The 21737-nt window shown below is 38.0% G+C and overlaps 1 protein-coding gene across 7 annotated transcripts in view; it reads left to right on the forward strand.

Moving 5' to 3' along the window:
* The window catches only part of ncam1b (neural cell adhesion molecule 1b), an 86930-nt gene that overhangs the window by 41621 nt on the left and 23572 nt on the right, over positions 1–21737 (forward strand). For 5 of the 7 annotated variants that reach the window (XM_085243735.1, XM_085243730.1, XM_085243729.1 and 2 more), the window contains 8 exons: positions 3585–3659; positions 4274–4483; positions 5531–5674; positions 6739–6876; positions 7254–7371; positions 11525–11685; positions 15609–15751; positions 16984–17007. In XM_085243735.1, coding sequence (XP_085099861.1) covers positions 3585–3659; positions 4274–4483; positions 5531–5674; positions 6739–6876; positions 7254–7371; positions 11525–11685; positions 15609–15751; positions 16984–17007 — 1013 coding nt within the window. The remainder of the gene's footprint in view (positions 1–3584; positions 3660–4273; positions 4484–5530; positions 5675–6738; positions 6877–7253; positions 7372–11524; positions 11686–15608; positions 15752–16983; positions 17008–21737) is intronic. The other 2 variants (XM_085243728.1, XM_085243731.1) reach the window with 1 other exon arrangement.

Raw genomic sequence — 21737 nt, forward strand, 5'->3', positions numbered from 1 at the left:
CTTTTTTGCCCCACTGTATATGTGTATGTAGATAATAGACACTTGTATGCACCTACATATGTATGTATATTAGGGCTGGGACAACGCGTCGACGTAATCGATTACGTCGACGCAAAAAATACGTCGACGTAAAAAAATCTGCGTCGATGCGTCGTCACTTTCAAAAAAAGACATGGCGGCAGCGAGTAGCGGAATCATGAGTGAGGCAGTTGCAGTCAACTTAAATCACTCCACCCGAACACGCAGTTCTACAGTATGGGGATATTTTAACAGAAAAGGAAGTGATTCAGTCGTTTGCCGGCTTTGTGAGGTGGAAATGGCCTATCATAAAAGCACGACGGCTATGCACCAGCACCTCAAACGACGGCATCCAGGAGCAGCTTCTGCAAAGGAAAAACCACCGTAAGTTTTCAACTTTTTTACTAACGCTAGTTTTTACCCGTTAATTCATCCAGACCGCCCCCCCCACGTAGACGTACACTCACTCATAGACACAGATAAACACCCAACCTCCGTAAATGCAAAACTCATTTAAGCTGCTGAGCAGTAACATATAGCAGCTGCTGTTGTTATTGGTTTTTTTTTGTGGCCCATGCTGGCAAAATGAGTCTGAATGCACGCAGGCTGATTATCAGAATCGGCGAAAGACAAAAATGTGAGACAGCGAATTGGCCGCAGGAGAAATGTTAACAAGGATAATGCACCACCTGCTAAACGTAGCCGTCGTGGACACTGTTACAACATTGTTAAAGTGCTTGCAAAAGCAAAATGACAATGAACTCTTGATTTGTCAAATTTAATGTGTTTCATCCTATTTGAACGCTGTTTTTATACATTATGCTTCTCCAGCTTGATCTTATAAGTCAAAGTTATGCCATCTAATGACTAGAAAGCAGTGCACCAGTAAAGGTGCCATCAGCTATGGCTGTTTAAACATTATCTTTTCCAGCCATCATGATTACTGCATATCATATGTTCAACATTGGGGATTATTATTAACCTCTTACTGTTATGCTATGAAAGCACATGGCATAACAGTGTGTGTGTATCTATCTATCTAGCTCAACCAGATCCTTATCAAATTATTCTGATATTATGCTTTCCATATAATTATTTTGTAATTATTCGAATTCATCTGTGTGCTGTGTGTGATTTATGATTTCAGGAATAAACAGAAAAGTCTGGAGGACTACTGTCAGAGAAGAAGTACACCATGCACCCCCCAGGAGGTGGCTGTACTTACTGAGAGCGTCTTAGCTATGATTTTAAAAGACAAGAGACCACTTGCTGTGGGTGAGGGATTCAAAGAAATGCTGACCACTTTCCAACCAGGTTACACTCTGCCGTCTAGGCGTCATTTTACAAGCATGATGGAGAGAAAGTATGAAACTTCAGTGGAGAAACTAAGGAATGAACTAAAAAAAGCCACATCCAAAATCTCCCTTACCACTGATGCTTGGACAAGTCTGGTCACAGAGTCCTACTTAGGGGAAACTTGTCATTTCATTATTTGTTCAAAGACGCCATTGCTGCTGTTTGTATATTATTAATTTTTTGCTATGATTTCCTTTGTTATATTTGTTTTGCAAAACATTTAATTTTTTGTTAAAAACAGAAGATTGTAGTACAATGTTATTGTGGATTTTGTTTTGTGAAGGAAGAGCACTTTTTGGCAGAAAGCAAAGTGAATATTACATTTTGTTTGTTTAAAGACACCATTGTTGCTATTTATTTGAAATGTTTTGTTAACTTTTCCTTAATTTTATATATGTTTGCACATTTCATTTCTTGTTAAATGCTATCTCTATTGTATTGATTGTACGACCTCTACAACTTTATTTTGCAATTTTTTTATTTTTTATTAAAAGGTCTTCAAATGAATAGATTTGTGTTTTTCATTTATATACATAAATTAATAAATGTGAAATTGCTATACAAGTCAAATAATGGGGAAAAAAATCGTTAATCGAATCGAATCGAAATCGAATCGGATTGAAAAATGAATCGTTAGATTAATCGATGCATCGAAAAATTAATCGCTAGATTCATCGATTAGGAAAATAATCGTTTTGCCCAGCCCTAATGTATATGTGTGTGTATGTATATGTATATATGTGTATGTAGATAATAGACACTTGTATGCACCTACATATGTATATGTAGGTGCATCTGATAAGCTACATGTCTGTAATATTTAAGGAGTTCTTCCTTCTGTATTTGGTGCCTCAAACAGAATTCTGTTGCAGATACAACGGCCGTTTGGTGAATATCACATTTGAACGTGAGAAAATTGAACATAATACAACAATATTGTTGGGTTTTGTTTAATCTCTTTAACCTTTAACTGTTTAACCTTGAACTGTACTTCACATTTGATGGGATGTGTCACTTTTGTGGGAAGACTTGAAACAAATTGACTAAAATAAAATCAGTTATTACCTGTTTGCTCCACAAGTTGACAATATAGAAATAATTCTGCCAGCTCCAGACATTAACTTACATTATTAACTAACTGTGCTATTTTCCCGTGTCAATCGATGTCCCTATGGAGACCTTCTTGCCTTGACCTTTAGTTTGGTACACAGCCACACAGTATTGCTCATGCATGATATAGAGTGGGACTTCAGGTCAATCTCGACACCATTCTTAATCATCCACTGGAACCCTGAGTGCCCCCTTGGGAGGTTCTGCAGGAAGCAAGTCACACTTTGTTCTAATTAAGTACAAAATGTTTCAAGGCATCATTCTCTTTGGATGAAAAAGAGATTTGTATTATCTGACAATCTTTGATGAAGTGCAGGCTATCACTGAGAGGCATTACATTCATCTTGCCAGACGATGTCATTTCTAAAAATTAAATAGTCTTTTAAAAATAATTCGTCTCAAGGTACACTGGGAGCACAGCACTGGTTCCAGCTGCTGAATTTTAGCGGAATATTTGCATTGCTGTGTTGATGTTATTTCTCTTGATAGGACAGGAGGACTGTAGGAAACAGAGGCATAGGAAATGTCCATATTTTTGGTGACATGTCTGCTAGGGCCAAAATTTGCATTGTTGTTGTTTTCTGAATGTGCATGTTGATTGATTTTATTGTTTGTACTGCATTTTAAGTTTCGGTAAAAAAAATATGGACGAATGTACAAAGATAATATCAGGTTTATGTGGCAGAAAACTGAAGCATATTCCTTAAAGTGCAGTAAAGTGTAGATAGATGCTGGCTCCAGCAAGTCTTTGGATCCTTTCCAGTAGAAATTAAAAGTGCTATTGAAGGTACACTCTCGGTTCTGGAGGAAGTAAGATATACACTCAAGTGCTGCTCTTAACATGAGCAAATCGAAGACCTTAAAATATATTTTTAAAGAACCCCACAGTCGTATTTCTGATTGCCTGCAGGTGATTGCTTTTGCCTTTGCATATAGATGGAACACATTGATATGCAGACATTTGCGCATCTAATTAGCCTGTTTCCTGTTTTAATAATTGTTCCATCTCAGTGTTGAAACATTGTTAAGCATTCTTAATCAGCGCTTCACTTAGTGGGTTGATTCTAATTTTGTATTGTATGTTTGTTTTTCTGCTGCAGTTTCATTGGAAGTACAGATCACACCAACCCACGGTGAGATTAGTCTTGGAGAGTCCAAATTCTTTGTGTGTGAAGGTAAGTTTATCAAAATGTTCCAAGTTATATATATTTTAAACTTTTTTAATAAACTGCACCTTAACAGTTCACCCACTTTTTAGACTGTTTTGCAAAAAATGAGTTTAAAGTGGTTAAACTAGACAAAACATAGCAGAGGTCTGTGTTTCTGTTGGAATCAGTTCATATTTATCCATGTGTTAGGTGTATGGATAAATATGCATGGATGTTTGTGGTACGAATACACAGTATTGCTTGATCAGCCACACTTCCTCTTCTGCAGGATTAAAGTGGACAACTACACCCCCCTTCATATTTTATGTTAAGTGGTTTTCCGGTTACTTGAATGTGTATCATACATTCATCAATCAGTCATCAATGAATGATGAGATTAAGTGTCCTTTTGTTTTTGGTTTGTTTGTTTAGCATCAAACCTTGAAAACATATAACATTTTCTGATGTCTTAGTTACTAGACACAGCTAAAATGCATAAACCACACGCTTCATTCCTTGCAGGAGCATGAACCACCTACAATGTACAGTCTGTGGGCAGTGGCTGACTTCTCTGATTTGAAATGTGTTACCCTATAGATACCTGTTTCTTATGTACTGCTCTGTTCTGTCTGTTGTCTTAGTTGTAGGCGTTGCCAAGCACATAGACTGGTTTGGACCAAGCGGGGACAGGATAGAGCCGAACAGACAAGACACAACAGTAACCCGTAACGATGAGTCATCTTCCACCCTCACGCTGTATAAAGCCGGGACGGAAAGTGCTGGGACATACAAGTGTGTCGCTACCAATGGAGACCAGCAAGCGGAGTCGACAGTCAAAGTGAAGATCTTCCGTAAGTTTCCCCCCACCGCCCCACCCCACAGTATACGGTACACACTCCAAATTACTGAGTGGTGTGAACACAGAAGAAAAAGAATCCTGCTCATTGAACTCATAGTATTTTATTGACTGCTCAAGGGCAACACATTATTCTTTCTTTTCAAGTGAGGATGGATTTTTCATCAGTTCAATAAACGGTCGGAAGACCATTAGAAGGCTGCTTAATGATCCTGTCTGTTGTGCAGTTCTTGTGAGTAATGGATTTTATTTTCCATGAATGCCAAGCATCAGCAATTGTCCGTCAGAGATGAAATTATTTTCCAAACAGAACTTTTCTGTTATTTCAGGGCCTGTTTCAGGATGTTATTAGAAGTGGTCACCCATATTAACAGCAATGCACAATGTTGTGCACAGAAGTGTACAAAACATCACAACTTCCTGTGAATGAACATTTGTACAGTACCAGCAGCAGTTTGCATAGTTAGTTCAGTGCTACAGCTTGCAAGCCATATAAGAGATAACCTATAACTGCTTTTGCCCCATGCAGACGGCCAGTTTAACAGGAGCAGACTTTACATTTAAACTTTTACCGACCATTTCAAGAAATGAGCTGCGCATTACAGCTAAATGGCTTCATATGTTAAGCCTTGATGAGATAGCTCTATAGCTTTCCAGTTCGGAATCCAATTCTGTCACTTGTGTCCTGCTGAAGTCTGTCAGGTAGCAGTTCTGCTTCTTTCTAAAAAGCTTCCAGCAAATTCCATTAACCAGTCAATTTTAGAAATGGCTTGGCTAGATATTGCTTCAGTTCTGGTAACTTGAGCCAGGGGAGCTTGTTTAGGGTGATAATAAAATGAATGAGATTTTTGGTAAAAAATGTTAAGCATTCCTTCAGTTTGATCATTTTCAGTTGTGATTTATTAGCATAGACAGCACTACTTTTAAAGATAGTGTTTTACTAAAACATAGTGCCATAGCAGGGCAATCATAGAGAGTGAAAGCTTTAATGAACCTCGTTATGTCACTGAGTGAATATAGTGCTTTTCTTTTTTTATTCCAGAAAAAATCACCTTTCAAAACGCACCCTCACCCCAAGAGTTTACTGAAGGAGACAATGCCAACATTGTTTGTGATGTTGTTAGTTCACCTCCACCCACTGTCCTCTGGAAATATAAAGGAGCGAAAATACAGATGGAAAAAGATGGTAAGTTTATGAACAATGCAGAATTTATATTTCAGTTTGTTTTCAGTTGATTATAACACAGAACAACAAGGTGAACAAATTTCAGAATTAATGAGGAGGGAATAAGATGATTTCAGCCATACTGACCATTACTTCTCAGGATGTTATAGCTTGCTTTTTTATTGTTTATTTTGTTTGTTAGCCACGAGATTATGTTGATGGCTGCAGTTTGGTGAATCAAAATGTGAGATGTCCGCAACATTATCAAGATGTAACTCGGTGATATTGTAGTGTTGCACTTATGTTAACAGCCAAAATAAAACAAAAACAGATTATAAGGCAAAATGGAAACTGTAGTAAAAATGCACTACATAAATAAAAACACACAGCCAACGAAATATTTTATATATATATATATATATATATATATATATATATATATATATATATATGCATATACAGATCCTGGTGTTTGAGTCATAAAATGAGTCATCCACTGCTTTTGTTGCCATTCTTCTCCGGGATTCACCCTGTGCTTTGAAAGGGAAAAATTAATTTGATTTTGAATTTGAAAATACAATTGACTCTCTGTTATTCACCCTTGACACTGAGCAGTATAATAATGTGTACGGCAGTGTTATTGCTCACTGAAAAATAATAACATGCGCTTATGTGTGGGTTGCAATAGTATTTTTGATTATTATGTGACTACATTTATTCGGTTCACATTTTATCCCAGACTGAAGGAGTTCATGTGGGCTTTGCTTATATTCTCTTCTGTTTTTCTGGAGCTTGTAAAATGATTGTTGGATATATGGCCTCAAATTTGATAGTTAAGGTAATATCAAATGAGCAATAAAATGACATTCCAGTTTTTGTCACCAAACATTTCAGTGACTAAGATGTTAGTGTTAAAATGTTTAAGTTAAACAAAGTCTTTATAGCTGAGTTGATTCAGATAGTTTTCTTTTTTGATGCCTTACTCACTTCTTTGCTAACAGCTGTTTATCATGTAGCATTTACTGCTGTTATTAACTTGCCAAATATGCATACCTGAAGATGTATTATCTTTTGCTTCCTTCCAGTTCGGTTTAAAGTACTGAACAACAATCACCTTCAAATCCGTGGCATAAAGAAGACGGATGAGGGCTTGTATACCTGCGAGGGTCGCCTGATGGCGCGGGGCGAGATTGATCTGCGTGTCATCAAGGTCGTTGTGAATGGTTAGCGACCCTCTCGTCCCCTCACGCTTTTTCCTCTTCCTTTTTGTTCTTGTCTGAATATTTTGTGTGTGGCAGGTGTCCCGTGATGCTTAAATAAGCTGTAGATCCTTAGAGGCGACCAGGCTCAACATCAATGTGGAAACAGTTGCCCAGAGCAACCGTGTATCAAAGATGTTTCATGCTAATGAAGTCTGTTTCCTGTAACTTCTGAGCCTAGCAAATGAGTGTGTCTAAAATAAGTATTTTGAATTTGTCGCTGCTTCTGTTTCTGGTTTTCCTCTCACTTGCTCTCTCTTGCACTTGCACTCTTTATATCTAGAGCTATACTATATTCTGCATATGTGTCTGCCTATTTTATTTTTCCCTTTGTACCTTAGTGCTCCCGTCAATCAGGATATGGCAGTCAGAGGTAAATGCTACAGCAGACGTTTTGCAGCCGGCTATCCTGACTTGTGCTGTTGATGGTTATCCTGAACCCATGGTGACCTGGACAAGGTAAACCTAATAATAAAATATCTTCGGTTGCATATGCTCCAAGTACAGTAAATACCTTTTTGTTATTATCATTGTTGTTTTTTGGCATTTGCATCTTTGTACATTGATGTGATTTATACTCGTAGATCACTTTTTGCCTTCAGAGCTCAGTTTTGGTCCATACTGACATGATGGGGTCACACAGTTGCTGCAAATTGTGTCAGCTGTACATTTATGATGTGAATCTCTCATTCCATCACATCCTGAAGGTGTTCTGTTGAATTAAATTCTAGAGGACATTTTGGCACAGTGAACTCATTGTCATTTTCAAAAAACCCAACAACAACAGTTTGAGATGATCAGAGCTTTGTGACATGGTGTTATTCTGTAGGAAGCAGACATTAGAGGTTGGGTACACTGTGGTCATAAAGGGATGGACATTGTCAGCTATTCAGGTAGTTTGAGGTTTTTAAATAATACTCATCTGGTACTAAGCAGCCAAGTAAATATTACCCACATCTATTAGATCATCACCATCAGCCTAAACATTTCAGGAAGGATTCATGTTTTGTGTTGTTTACATCAATTTGTGGCTCTACCATCTTAATGCTGAAGCAATAAATAAGGCTCATCAGACCAGTCAACATTTTGGCAATCTTCTATTCTAGTGTCCTGTTCTTAGCTGGCCGGAGTGACACCCGGTGCGGCCTTCTGCTGCTGTGGCTCATCACTTGCTGCATTTATTGCCTCTGTCTTTTTAATTGGATTACTCTTACCTTTCTGTCAGCTTGAAGCAGTCCGACCATTCTTCTCTGGCGTCAACAAGGCACTTTCGCCCAACGAACTCCCACTCACTGGATATTTTCATTGTTTGTAAACCCTAGAGTTGGTTGAGGGGGAAAATCCCAGATCAGCAGTTTCTGAAATAGTCACACCAGCCTGGTTAATACCAACAACCGTGCCACATTTGGAGTCACTTAAATCACCTTTCTTCACCATTCTGAGTTCAGTTTAAGCTGCAGCAGCTCATCTAGTTAAAGTCTGTATGCTTAAATGTAGTGCGCTGGAGCCAAGTGATTGACTATTTGGATAGTTGTACTAATGAACAGTTGAACAGATGTACCTAACAAAGTGGCAGGCAAGTGTAGGATGACTTGTAAAGATGACTTATTTTCTTAAGTTAGTTAGTTAGTTAATTTAAACCCTGTTAAAGTTTAAACAAACCAGTTAATCGAGTTTAATTTTATATAACTGCCGAACTTACCTAATGGCATAAGCAGCTACATCAGATTTTTGAGCTAAATGCTGACAAATGTCCACATCGACACCCTTGGATGCTGTGCTAACATCAGCTAATAAACATTAAACAAAAAGCAAAGTTGATAATTATGGAAGTGTCATCAGTTTTACATGTAGCAAGTTATTCCGGTTAATTCTGGGGGGTTACATACGTGCATGTAAAAAAAAAAAATTCTATGGTAATTCTTTTAATAATTATTGACGCATTTCATTCTGAACAAAAGTACATTTTTAACAGCAATCAAATACATATTTCTGTCTGAACTGCAGTGAATGCGGGAATAACCAACTGCCAGACCAACATTTCAATTCATAGAACCATTTCGTTAAAATCGCGGGTGTCGGCTCTGTAAAGGCAATTGTTGTAAACACCACAAATGACTTACACGTGGCGTCAGGAGAGATAAAAGCTGGCAGCAACAGACTAATGAGGCAGGGCTAATCAAAAATAATGAGCTGCATAGTTTGTATGTGTACTGACCAAATATCAGCTTGTATCATCTTGAAAATAAGTGAACATATTTTTTTCCATTGATCTTTTTTAACAAAAAATGACTAATTTCCAGTATAATTTGTATAATGTGTTAGAAGTGGCAACTGCACACTTTTCAACCCTTCCCCTATCACTAACCTGTAGTTCGAATAGCCCACTAAATATAGGCTGCTGGGTGCCTTGCTTTCAGAGAAAAGCTATATGATAATGCTTTATTGGATTGAGTTTCCCATCCAGTACTTGTCTAAAGACTTTAGCATGCAGTTATCTGAATAGTCAAACCCAGTCTCCATGAAAATATCTATACAGTAGAGCTGGGCGATATGAGATTTTTTCATATCACGATATGTTTTTTTCATTTCAGGCGATAACGATATATATCACGATATAAGCCAAATAACTATATTTGTAAGATTTAAATGTGCCGTTGCTCACAAGTAAAATGTGAAATAATCAGCAGCTTGTTTTTATTTAAATATTTATTTCCCATAATAAGTTCAACAGGGTAGATGTACTTAAGGAACATGAGACTTTTTCAGATAAATAAAGGCAAATATTGCAAACTACACAAAAGGCAGCCGCTAAAGCGTTTAAGTTTCAAAATAGAACAAACGAAACAGACTAAATTGTCAATTCCACTTAGAAGCAAAATATTAATTCTAAAAATAAATCTTAGTTTGTTTTACAGAAGAACAGACAAAACTGACTAACTTTTGTCAATATCAAATAAACTGAGAACTAAAAGGAAATTCTCAATCTCTCCTTGTTGTATAGCTGAGCTTTTCAAACAGTTTTAACAGTTACTTTAGTCTGACAAAAGCCGAATGACGAATTAGCGCTTCCAGTCAGAGACTGAGGCTACGTCCACACGTACACGGGTATTTTTGAAAACTGAGATTTTCCGTTTTAAAAAATAATCCCGTCCACACATAAAGGCAGAAATGAAGGAAAACGCTGCTATGAACATGCCAAAGCAGCAGGTGGCGCTAGATTCCTAACCGTGCAGAAATATTGGCCAATCAGAAGTCTAGAAGCCTCGGTGGGAAAAAGTAAACAAAGCTGCGGCATAGAAGCAGAACCGAGTCGTATGTGTGGAGGGACAGTAACTGTGTGTATTTGTAAGCATTTAAACACTGCAGAGAGTAGAATTAACAGTAACAGTATTGTAGAAATTCATTTCACCGAAACAATAACGTGGCGCACAGTGTGACGCATGCACCAGTTTATTGTATTTGCAGACTTGTTTTCGGCACAATTTACAGTGCACGCTACTCTATTTTTTGTCAGACTTGAAATAGCCGAAATACCTTCACACTACGGAACTTCTATGGCTCTTCCGTTCGACAATCTCTCCGGCATTGGAACCATCATCTGTTTTCTCTTCGGTCACGCTCGGTTGATTTTTCTAGTCGGCGCACTCATTTCCTCCATTACGCGCTGGCTGCTTCCCAAACAAACACACGTGCAGCTTGGCACTTGTGCGGTACGTAACAAGTCACGCGACGTGACGCTGCGGCTGTGATTGGTTCGGCTCTGCGCTACTTAATTTGGATTGGCTGACCTTTTTTTTTTTTTTTTTTTTAAGAGGACAAGAGCGGCGAGGTCTATCGCGATAGCTTAATTTCTCTATCGAGTAAAAGTTATATCGCGATACATATCGTTATCGTTCTATCGCCCAGCTCTACTATACAGTAATGTGACAGGAATGCTACTGGCTCTGTGCACTACCTCAGACCAGCCTACAGGTCAAAGTAACTATTATGTGCATGCAGGGCACTCTAGGTTATTTGGGATACTCTACTAACTGATTTATTCATTGCAGTAGGATACTTAATCACAGGATATCAAAGGAGCATGTAAACAGTGAAACATGAAGACTAGCATGACAACAATAGCCACATTATTCTGTGCCTATCAATGGCTCCATTCAGAGCCATTGATAGGCTTCTGCTTTGTTAAACTGTTCCTGTTCATCTGTTAACTCGGCACAAAACTTAGATCCAGGGTCACAAAGAGCAGACAATTCAAGAGCCAAAAGTTGGCCTTTTTTTGTAATAATTTATACTCTACGAGGCTGGAATAAAAATAAATGAGATGTTTTTGTAGAATTGAATGTAAACAACAAATGTCAAAAGGAGTGCCAAAGAATGCCAAACAATATTATGCTTTTTTAACATTGGAATTTCACTTTGTAATTTGGTGATCATGAAACTACTATTGGTCTGTCTATAGATGTACATAACTAGATTTTCTTTAGATGGAAGGATGATGAAATTTGAAATCCTGGTAAAAGTAAATCTCTGAAAATGTTGCAGCTGAAGAAGAGTGCTTAAATTTGTGTGGATAAATGGATACAGGGTTTAACACTCGCCTTTTCTACAGGAACGAAGTGAACCTTGAGGCAGGAGAGAAGTACAGCTTTAATGAAGATGGCTCAGAAATGACGATAATGGATGTTACCAAACTGGATGAAGGAGAGTACACCTGCATTGCCAAGAACAAGGCTGGAGAAACTGAAAAGGAACTCAGTCTGAAAGTGTTTGGTAAGACAGATTGTTTTGTGTATTTACATGAACGAAAGTGGAATTATAAAATGCTCCAAGTGTGTGGGAATGAGGTATATGTGTATGTAGGTGGGAGAAGAACAATAGTACGGTTTTGTGTCTGTTTTCTTAGGCATTCAAAATACGGTGTGTCGGTGTGGGTTGTGATTGTTTCATGTTGGGATGGAGCCTAAGGATTTAGAGAGCAAGCCAAGTGGGATGAGCTCAGCTGAAATCTCTAAACTCCTTTTTTCCCCCTTTGTTTTTGCCCACTAGGTTTTCTTGTCACTTCAAAGTGACCATAATTTAAAGCCCAATTATAGTATCAGTGCCAGTCTTTTGGTACCTTATCAGTGAACTAGCCGAGGGAGTTTAGTTTTCAAATCAAGAGAAGTGGCAATAGCTCGATTCTTTAGAGTTAGTAAATGACTGTTGTATGTTGCCATCATTTAAGACATTATTTTGTGAAATATTTCCACAAAGCTCTGGTTTCTTTACTTCCGTTTAGCAAAAGCTACAATCCTGCGTTTTCTGTGGTGGCACAGGATCTTTCTTGGAGGAAGTTGTATGTAGTAACCCCAAAAAGTTGATTTGTTCATCTGGACGTAGCGTTTTCAGTGGGAGAACGTCCAGGTAAACAGTCTTCCTCACCTGGATGATCCATCAAAACATTGTATTTAGTAATGTGTCTGGATCAGTTGTGAGTATATTTTAGTAAGCCATCGTCAGTGATGCTCCAATACCAAGATTTACCATTTACAATGGGTAAACAAAGAGCAGAGCCTCCATTTTAATCCACTGGACCAAGAATTATGAATGTGTTTCAATGTAGACCGTGCCATTCATCTTAAAACAACAAAAACAGAAAAACAGGTGCGGGACAAAAAAAAAAAAAGTCATTTTAATTACCTTGAACTTAAATAACTTGATTTTTTATTAGATGAAGCTGGAATCCAACCCAGTATTTACATCAGAAATTAATTATCTAGTAAATCTAATTATTCAGCCGTAACCTGACGGGGACAAAAGCAGGTGGCAGAAATTGACGACAAACATATGAATCAAACATATAAGAATTTGTTTTCTTGCGGATCGGATATTAGTTAGACACACTAAGTGTGCTTTTAGTGATAAATTTGTCAGTTATGTTCAGACTTTGTACCCTTCAGTATATTTCTTGACAGAATTTAATGACTGCATTTCAACATGTCAACATATTTCAGCATGAATTGTAATCAGAATACAATCAGTATGTCAGTAGCCTTTAAAATGTTCCTTTAAACTGCATTTAGTTCAGTGTTAAAGTCATTTCAGGCTCATTTTCACTCAAATATTCACATCATCTCTATGACAGACATCTTTTCATCAGTGAGATAGATTACACTGTGACAAATGATTGATGAATGATCAGTATATTATGTGTCTAAAGCTTTATACAAATACGGTTTATTTAAAGTATGATTGCTGCAGTAACATACAGTAAACGTTTTAGTGCAGGGGAATTGACTGACAACCTGACAGCTGCCTTAATGTCCACAGAGTCACAGAGTTTGAAAGATGTAACCATAGATTTTATTCTAAGCTGATAATAAATCACCGATTATAAATCTGTGCATTTTACACACAGAAAATAATGAACTGATGAACTGGGATTTAAATATTTGTAAAAAGATAAATGCCCTAAATACTAAGAAAAGACTGCAGAGCTGCAGTCTGTTCTGGTATGCTCTTTAAAAGTGACTGAATGAGGAAATGAGATTAAGTGTCAGTCAGCTAGTTCAGATGTAGTGGGAGGGAGAAATCAGAGGGAATCTCAAAGTTTGTGGAAGAAAACTTGTCAGTGAGCAGGTTAGATTCATGGTGTCTGTTACTGGGTCACAGTCGATTTTTTCTTTTCTAGAACAGAAAAGCCAACGTTTCCCTCATCTCTTCGTTAACAGGCTCAGTTTTTTCCAAACCTGGCTTCTAGAGTAGATCCCTGGAAGCATTGTGTTAGCCACAAGGAGGACTAGTCAGGTTCTCTATATACTAAGGACAGATGCTTCAGTGCTTAGCTGAAGATACAGTAGACCATCCTTAGTGAAAAGAAATGAGATCATGTTGAAACACTGAGTGTTCACAAAAAACAACCTGCTTGACAAATGGCACAGATCATCGCACTGTGATTTCCATCTCATTCATTTCTTGCTAACATGTATAAAGATTTCTTTCAGTTCTTTAAAAAACGTGTGCACAGGTAAATTTACAACCTCCTTTTGGGAATTGCTGTATTCCCAGCTCTTAGGATTCTCATTCGTCAATTTTATTTAAAGTATGCAGCAATGCTAATAAAGGTAAAAATAAAAGTTGATGCAACAATACATCTTTTTATCTTTTATGTTGTTTTAGTGTAACATTAAGAGGCGTGGGAGCACTGCAGTTTCAAATTCCTGTGTATGATCTGTACATATGGTTTTTGACAATGAGGCTGACTTTGACCTGACATTCTTTGGTTTATATCTTTAGAGATAGTGTAGTTTCATCTTAAATTCTCTATCGTATCTTTTGTCAACCTTAGAAAAAGCAATTGCATATAAATTAATTATTTTAACTATTCAACCACTGCGCTAGCCTTGGGAGGTTGGGGGCTGGGTCATCAGCTAATACAACTAATCTGGGTCTTACAGCCTATAAAAGCTGGCCTCTGTCTCTCTTTCATCCACCTGGCATCAGCCGTCCTTTTAAAATGCTAGACATGTTATTTGTAAAGCTGTAAATCCACAGATGAACACTAATACGTGTGCCAGAACAGGTGCAAGGGTGAAATACAAGCAATAGAGGGCAAGCTACCCAATCCAATTTACTAACTACTCTCAACATTAGTCTTCAGGCAGATATTGGTCATGGCTACTTATGCACTGATTCCACCAGAGCCCCAAGCCTGTCCTTTCACCCATGTTCTCCACCCGAAAACAACACCCTTCTTGGGCTCCTTTTTATATCAGCTGTTTAATATAAAACTGAAGTGTACCTATACTAAATTACCAAAACCAGTCTAACTTTAGGGTATGCTTTTATGTGACATAAAAGCTTAAACTAAGAATCTTAGAAAATCAGTTTTACGAGCCTTTGGAAATTGGAATACATAGAATGATATTAGCCTAGCAAATAGCTCCTTAACATTTCTGAATGTAAAACCCATGTACCTAATGTTTTTATGATAAAGTATTGGAATGGATCAGGCTTTAAATAGCTCATGCAGTCTATTTAAAAAGCTATGATCTGAATCGTGCTGACTGCCTTTTGACAGTCGTGGCTGTAAGTACAAGTTCTTAAACGCTGCTTCTTTGTTCATTTAATAATTATCAGTTGAGATCATAGTAGTTAAAACCAAGTCGCAGTTGTTTTCTTAGGCGGCAGGTTACAAATTATATTTACGATCCTGTCTGGGGCTGCGCTTTTTCAGCATATTGCATAATCCATGCATTCATCCTTTTTGGAGCGGAATAGAAAAGATGGGAGCACGAAGTAATGCTCAACTGATTCGTAAACAGCACTTCCGTTTGCTCGGCTCATGTCACCGTTGCAGCACCCCGCTGCGCTTTCAGGTTAACTCGAGTGTAGTGTAACTTGACAGTTGTCTCCAATGTAAACAAAAATGAAAGCCGGCTCCTTTGAGATAGGCTAAATAAGTTATTACACAAATTACGTTTGGAGGCACACATGGTTATCACAGCGTAACTGCTGCTGGGACTGGGAAAGCTTAAATACAGGTTTACTGCCATAAAAATCCCCCTTACCTGTCAACTACTGATCCTCATCCCCTCTTTGAACTCATTTCAAATCTAGAGTTTCTCTTGTGCTTATAATACTCGTGCGGCTGTAACACCTGGCTGCCTTGTTATATGGAGCAGGTGTGATGACGTTGGGTTTTTGTTTTACAGTCAAACCTAACATCACATACATCATAAACCAGACTGCTACCGAGATGGAAGAACAGGTAACCCTGACTTGCGAGGCGTCGGGGGACCCAACTCCCACCATTACCTGGAGCTACGGAGGTCATGTCTTCACAGAAGGAGAGCAGGTAAAATGATTACAGGGAGGCGAGTGAACAGTAGTAGCAAGATACTTATGTATCCTAGGCACTCGATCCTGGTCCGTGAGTGCCTGTATGCATTTTTCCTTCTGGAGTTAATGAACTGCACCTGGTGCAAAGTAGTTTGATATAGTCTGTGTCCCAGTTGCATACTATAAATATATTCTAACCCCTATTTTTTTTTAAGTTTTTCCTATGTTATTAAGAGAAAATGACATAACAAAAAATTAGCGATGAATAAAACGAATAAGAAAAACGATAATGCCCGAAGACACCTATTTCCTTTACAGTTTGCAATTTTATCTTTATCTTTTAATGCATCTGTTCCTCTGTGTACAAAATGGAAAAAGTACATTGTTCTTTTACTATACCTTATTGTGGGTGATGTGAAATTGGGACACACTTAGGTCGTACCCACAAGGGAGCAACACAAACCTGCAGGACACCGGTGTCTCGAGGAGAGGAATTGAATATCTTTAACCTAAACTGAAGTGGTATATTGATTACTTGCAGGTGGGGGACTCAGCTTGCAGTTTCATTGCAGAATGCCCCCAACAAGGTTTATGCACTGCTAATTATTTACCCTAGATTAGCAGTTCCTTTGAGATGGCCCAGTGGATCTCCTGTAATTAGCTCAATTATAGTCAGTCAGTAATATGGAGTAGATTCAGATTTGACTTGAGATTTCTCAAATGCCACGAAAATCAGCAACAGAAACCTAATTATAACATTCCCAGAAAAGTCACGATAATTAAACTTTGCCCGTTTTCTATTGTATTTGCTTGAACGAGCACTTGAACGTTCAAGTGTTTGTTTAGCACTTTCAATCACTATTTCCATTATTCTTCTCATGCCAGTGATTGAAAAGTTATTTTGATTTATATGAAATTGTTATTTGTCTATACTCTGCTGCCATCTTTTAAATTTGTTTTGGCTCTGCACTGGTCAAGAGCCAGCTTCTTACCCTCCATTACATCCTGATACTCCAGTTTGTTCTCTGGGGTCTTCTGCATTACTCCATGTGCAAACCATCAAAAGCAGTGAATACTTGATTTGTATTCTCATACATCTATGTCCCACCTGGCCTGACTCTCCAAGGCCTTGGTGTGTTGCTACAGTTGGGAGGTAATGAGGAGGAAAATGCTTGAGCCTAATGCTTCTAGCTCATAGAGAAATTCTTGAGCCAGTCCATTACATGCGCTACATTTTTTTTCCTACAGGCACATCTAAACAGGATCTATCAGGTAGGAAAAATCCACGTGGCACAGAAATGTAGTGGAGTAGTGTTGTAAAATTTGCCTCCAGATATGACAAAAACTCCCACTGAAATCAAATCATCCCTTTTTATTGAAAATTTCCCAGCTGCCTCTTGAAAAACCCCAAGGAATGATCTCATCAGAGTTCATGAAATTGATTTGACTGCCGCATGCTTTCCAAATATTGCCTGAAAACCTCAACTGTTCTCGGGATAGCAAGTGCGCAGAGCTTATCTCACGAGATCAGTTGAAAATTTGGTTAATAAGATAATAAAAGGGAAATGCCATTTCTGTGTCGCTTTTTCCTGATCATTTCACACTTTCAATCACAGCATGAGGTCGCTTGGATTCAAGCCCGGTTCAGTCTGTCTGTCATCGCCATCAGATTGTAGATTGTCTAACACTTATGTCAGTGTCACTTCAAAGTTTGAGGGTAAAAGTGCTCCACCTAAAGTCTATCTTTTGGGTATCAAACATTTGCACCCTGCAGCAAAGGTAAAACATGACTGAAACAGAATAATCATAGAACTGCAGGAAGAGATTTAATGGGCATGTTTTCAACAGTAAAAACAGGTCACTTTTGGAGTCCCTTGCAACTGAGCAGACTGCAGCAGCTGTTCACTGTGAAAGTAGAAGATTTCACAGCCACCTGTCAAACCACCAGATTGTTTGATATTTAAAAATATATTTTGAGTGGAGCCTCACTCACAAGTGCTAAACACACTGCCACCATATGACGCACATCATGACGGTCCCCCACCCCTTTTTTTTGTACCTACACAGATTGACGTACATGAATGCACCACATAGTAACGATTCTTACTTCTGTCCTATTACCCAGTGTTGAGCAAAATTTTGCTTTGTAGAATAAATTTCCATCGGCTTCCACTTTTGCCAATGACAGGACAGCTTGTATTGTGGTCTTGAGGCTTACATCCCACAGTTTGACCACAGTCATGCTATACTGTAGCAGTGTAGATTGACTCTACAGGTGCAGGGCAGAATAAATAAACAACACACATAGGAAACAATGGGCTATAATAGGCATTACCCACAAATTTTGCACTGTGTAGTTGTTGACATGACACATGTCGTGATGGCCAGCTGCGCAATGGTGGCAGTGTGTTTTGGGGTGCCGCCTATGGTATGCTTTTATATGTGGTGTCTGTTCACAGCCGTCTTCAAAGAAATGATTAGCAGCCTTACCGAATCACGTAGATGCATACTGGTTAGATTTTCCCTCGTAGTTGTGATTCTGAGCAGGGGAAATCATTTCTATGGTGGGCTTTCAATGAATGGGAAACGGCTGCTAATTGTTTAATTGTCTTGTTTTATTTGTTCATCCGATGTCCATCCGCCACGCTATCTGTAATCATCACAACAGCTGCATTTCATCTAGGATGAGTGTGACAAATGACATGACATTCATTTGGGGTGAACACGGTGAATTGAAAAAGGATGTAAAGGGAAGCATTTTTCTGTTAATAATGTGAGATTTTTGTATTTGTCAGAAAACCGGTACAGATGTAGATCTGTGGTGGTGATGAAAGGACAGAATTAATTAGCAGTTTATTCTAATGTGTTTTCAGCTCCTCGGCTCCCTAGTTTATCTGCTGATTTCATTTCTTTTTTTCTTTCTTTTTTAAAATCATTACTCATATCAGATTTTTATGCAAAACGAATGCAGTTTAGTTTATACAAATAAGGCTTCTGATCACCTTTGCTTCACAGTATGACAATGACAATACACAACACAGCTAAACAATTAGATAGTGCTTCAGTTTACTACTTTTCATCTGAGTGGAGCTATAACTGTTCATAGTTCAATGCTCAGATTGATTGTAATAAGAAAAAGATACTTATTTTGAAGAAATAAAAACAGCCTCAGAAACCAATTATGGGAAGACATTTCTACATGTTTATTGTTTTCTTTAAAGTTTGAGTACACTGAAAACCCTTAAAAAGCATGTCTTACAGGGTTATTAAAGATGCAGATTAAACAGATGAGGCTTGTGTTTATGTTGAATGCCACCTTCCAAAACAGTGTCTTACCCTGAGGTATCGGATTGTTAGAGAATCTTTGCAAAGCCGACATTTCTGAAAACATAAAAAACCATGTCCATGTTTATTCGTGTGGCATTTTTGCCTGCTAACTGCCACATCTGGATCACTGTGACAACATGGATCTTATTAAATGGATGTGTCTATTACATGACCTGCATGCCCTACGAAACCAAGGTGGTCTATGTGAAGGCTGAAGCATTTTGAGCTAGATCAGCTATTCATTGTGTTCTCACAATCTTTGTCTGGCTTTGTTTGAATTTGTTCCCAGTCTACTGTGGTCTTGGGTTTTAAAGGTTAACGTAAAGAGAGACTAATTCATTCTGAACAACTCCCTACTCAAAGTCTAAAGTGTTGGCACACAAAAGCATTGTTCGTTAACCGCGCGCGAGTAAGGGGGAACACAATGTGAGGATTGAGGAAGATTACTGTATCGCACAATAGAGAACTGTAGTATTGTACATGAAAAAGACAGAATAAAAGGAGTATGTTCAAAAAGTCTTGTGGGTGTATTCCCGCTTAGTTGTGCTTCAAATTCAAATTGGAGCTCATCAGGGGATGGTTTTGTTTTTGTTTATACAGCTATTAAAGTTAAGTGTTTATATATTTATTTGAAAACTTTCATCAATTTTACATTTGGTATTTGTTTCCTTCAGCCCTTTGAATGCATTCGCTCAAGTCGCTGTAGATAAGTGTGTCGGTTTAATAACTGAAAATGTAAATGGACTATTTATCCATGCTTTGTACATTATCTACATAATGAATATTTTGCTTATTTGAATACATATTAAATGTTGTGCTCCATGCAGACTTTCAAGCAGAATTTATTGGAAAATATCCTGGACTACACAGAAGGAAGTTGCAGGGAAATATGAGTAATTATAAAACCTAAAAGCACATTCAAGTTTGTAATTGATTGGGTATCAGCATTTTATAGTGTTTCAAGTGTGTCTCTTTTTTGTAAGGAGATAAATCTGTATTAAAAGACCTTCTCTGTCTAAAATTTGTAGTCTCAAATAGAGGTTTCCAACATTAAAAGCTAAAAAAAAAATGGTGTTAAATTAAAAACCAAAACAATGAGATGCTTTGTTATTTAATGTTTTGTGTCAGCAGTGCAGGCAGAGCATCTGAAACAGGCGTACTTCAAGTGTTGCATGCTAATGCAAAGAGAGCACTGTTTTCTCCAAACACAAAAGGCTACTCATTTACAGCATGCTGGCTGGCTCAGTAGTGATGTGATGCAAGAATGTCTTCACTAACTAAAATGCTTGTCCATTTTCTGTGATGTACTGCAAAGGTTCTGAGGCTCAGCATTTAATGACAAGGAAGGAAACTAAACTGAGAATATGCATAATCATGACTTTTCATCCAGGGTTCACTCAGTAAATGAAGCAGTTCTTTATATTTATGTGTTTGTGTTAGTATGTCTGCTTTTTTATCCTCTTTGAACTGACATCCAATTCATGTCAGAACAAAGAGCGGGGCTAATTCTCCATGGAAGGGAGGAACAATAGGCTGGAAAAATGATAAGTCCCAAGGGAGCCATCACCATATTGTTCTTCGCGTTTGCTCGGAGAAGTGATTCTGTTACGGCGTCTTCTGTTGTGCACGCATGCATCCGCCGCTGTTCATTGTCCTTTTGTCTTAAACAAACACCTGTCACAGATATGACAGCAATACTTGTCAGCTCACTTACTGCAGAGGCAGCGCCGCAGACGAGGATGTGAATGAGGTGGTTATGTTCCACACTGTTAGGTTATGTTTTAATTGGGCTACTGCTCTTTCTCAGTACTGATTTGCAGCCAACTGCTCCTTGTAATGATGTAGGGTGCACAGTGTATTTTATTGTGCCAGTAGGGGAGTTAAACTGCTCTTAAGAAAGGGCTGAATTTATATTCATGCAGTAAGCTTCGGACATGACTCTTCTAATAAGAATTTTATTGCCTCCTCTTTCTACCTTCGGTATTGGCTTTATTTTTCACCGCTGAGGAGGATTAACATTCATCAGTGATATAACTACTTAACCATTATAAAACAAGATGAATTCAACCACACCATATGTCCTTTTGCAGTGATTGTGAGGGGACAATATAGGGGTGATTTTTAGATGTGAACATTGATGGTTTGAGTCACTTTGTTTGCCCTACAGTGATACCACCATTTGCTTTCATTTATTTGACTTTTCTTGCATTTGCGCCTGATGAAATTGCTGTTTCTCATTTTCCTTGTTAAGCTTCAAAATTGTTTCACTGCGTAGGCCATCACATCTCATTGTCATGCTTAACATTTTCCTCAGCATCATAAAATCCACACAGCATGCCGTCCAAAAAAGCTTTCTGTTTTGTAAAGTCGGGCTTTGCAGTCTCTTGTGATTTAATGTGGCATGATGTCTGCCATGTTACTTAGGTGTGACGTTTTATGTGCTTTGGTGTAAAATTAATTCTTTATTTCATTCGATGTGTTACTGACCAACATGTTGATGATAATCACTTGTTTATCTAGAGAAAGGTGATTTTTTTCTTCTTCCTGTATTAGACTGTAACGTGGTCATTTTCTAAAATGTATGTGCATATATTTGCTATTATGCCGGAATAGCTAAAAAACAGTATTCTGAATATTTAAATGTAGTATTGTTTTGGTCAGTTAGTACAGCTTCA

Source organism: Mchenga conophoros, linkage group LG14 (genome assembly GCF_057382185.1).
Source record: "Mchenga conophoros isolate Kocher_MC1m ecotype Shallow Benthic linkage group LG14, M_conophoros_male_GT1.1, whole genome shotgun sequence".
NCBI lineage: Eukaryota > Metazoa > Chordata > Actinopteri > Cichliformes > Cichlidae > Mchenga > Mchenga conophoros.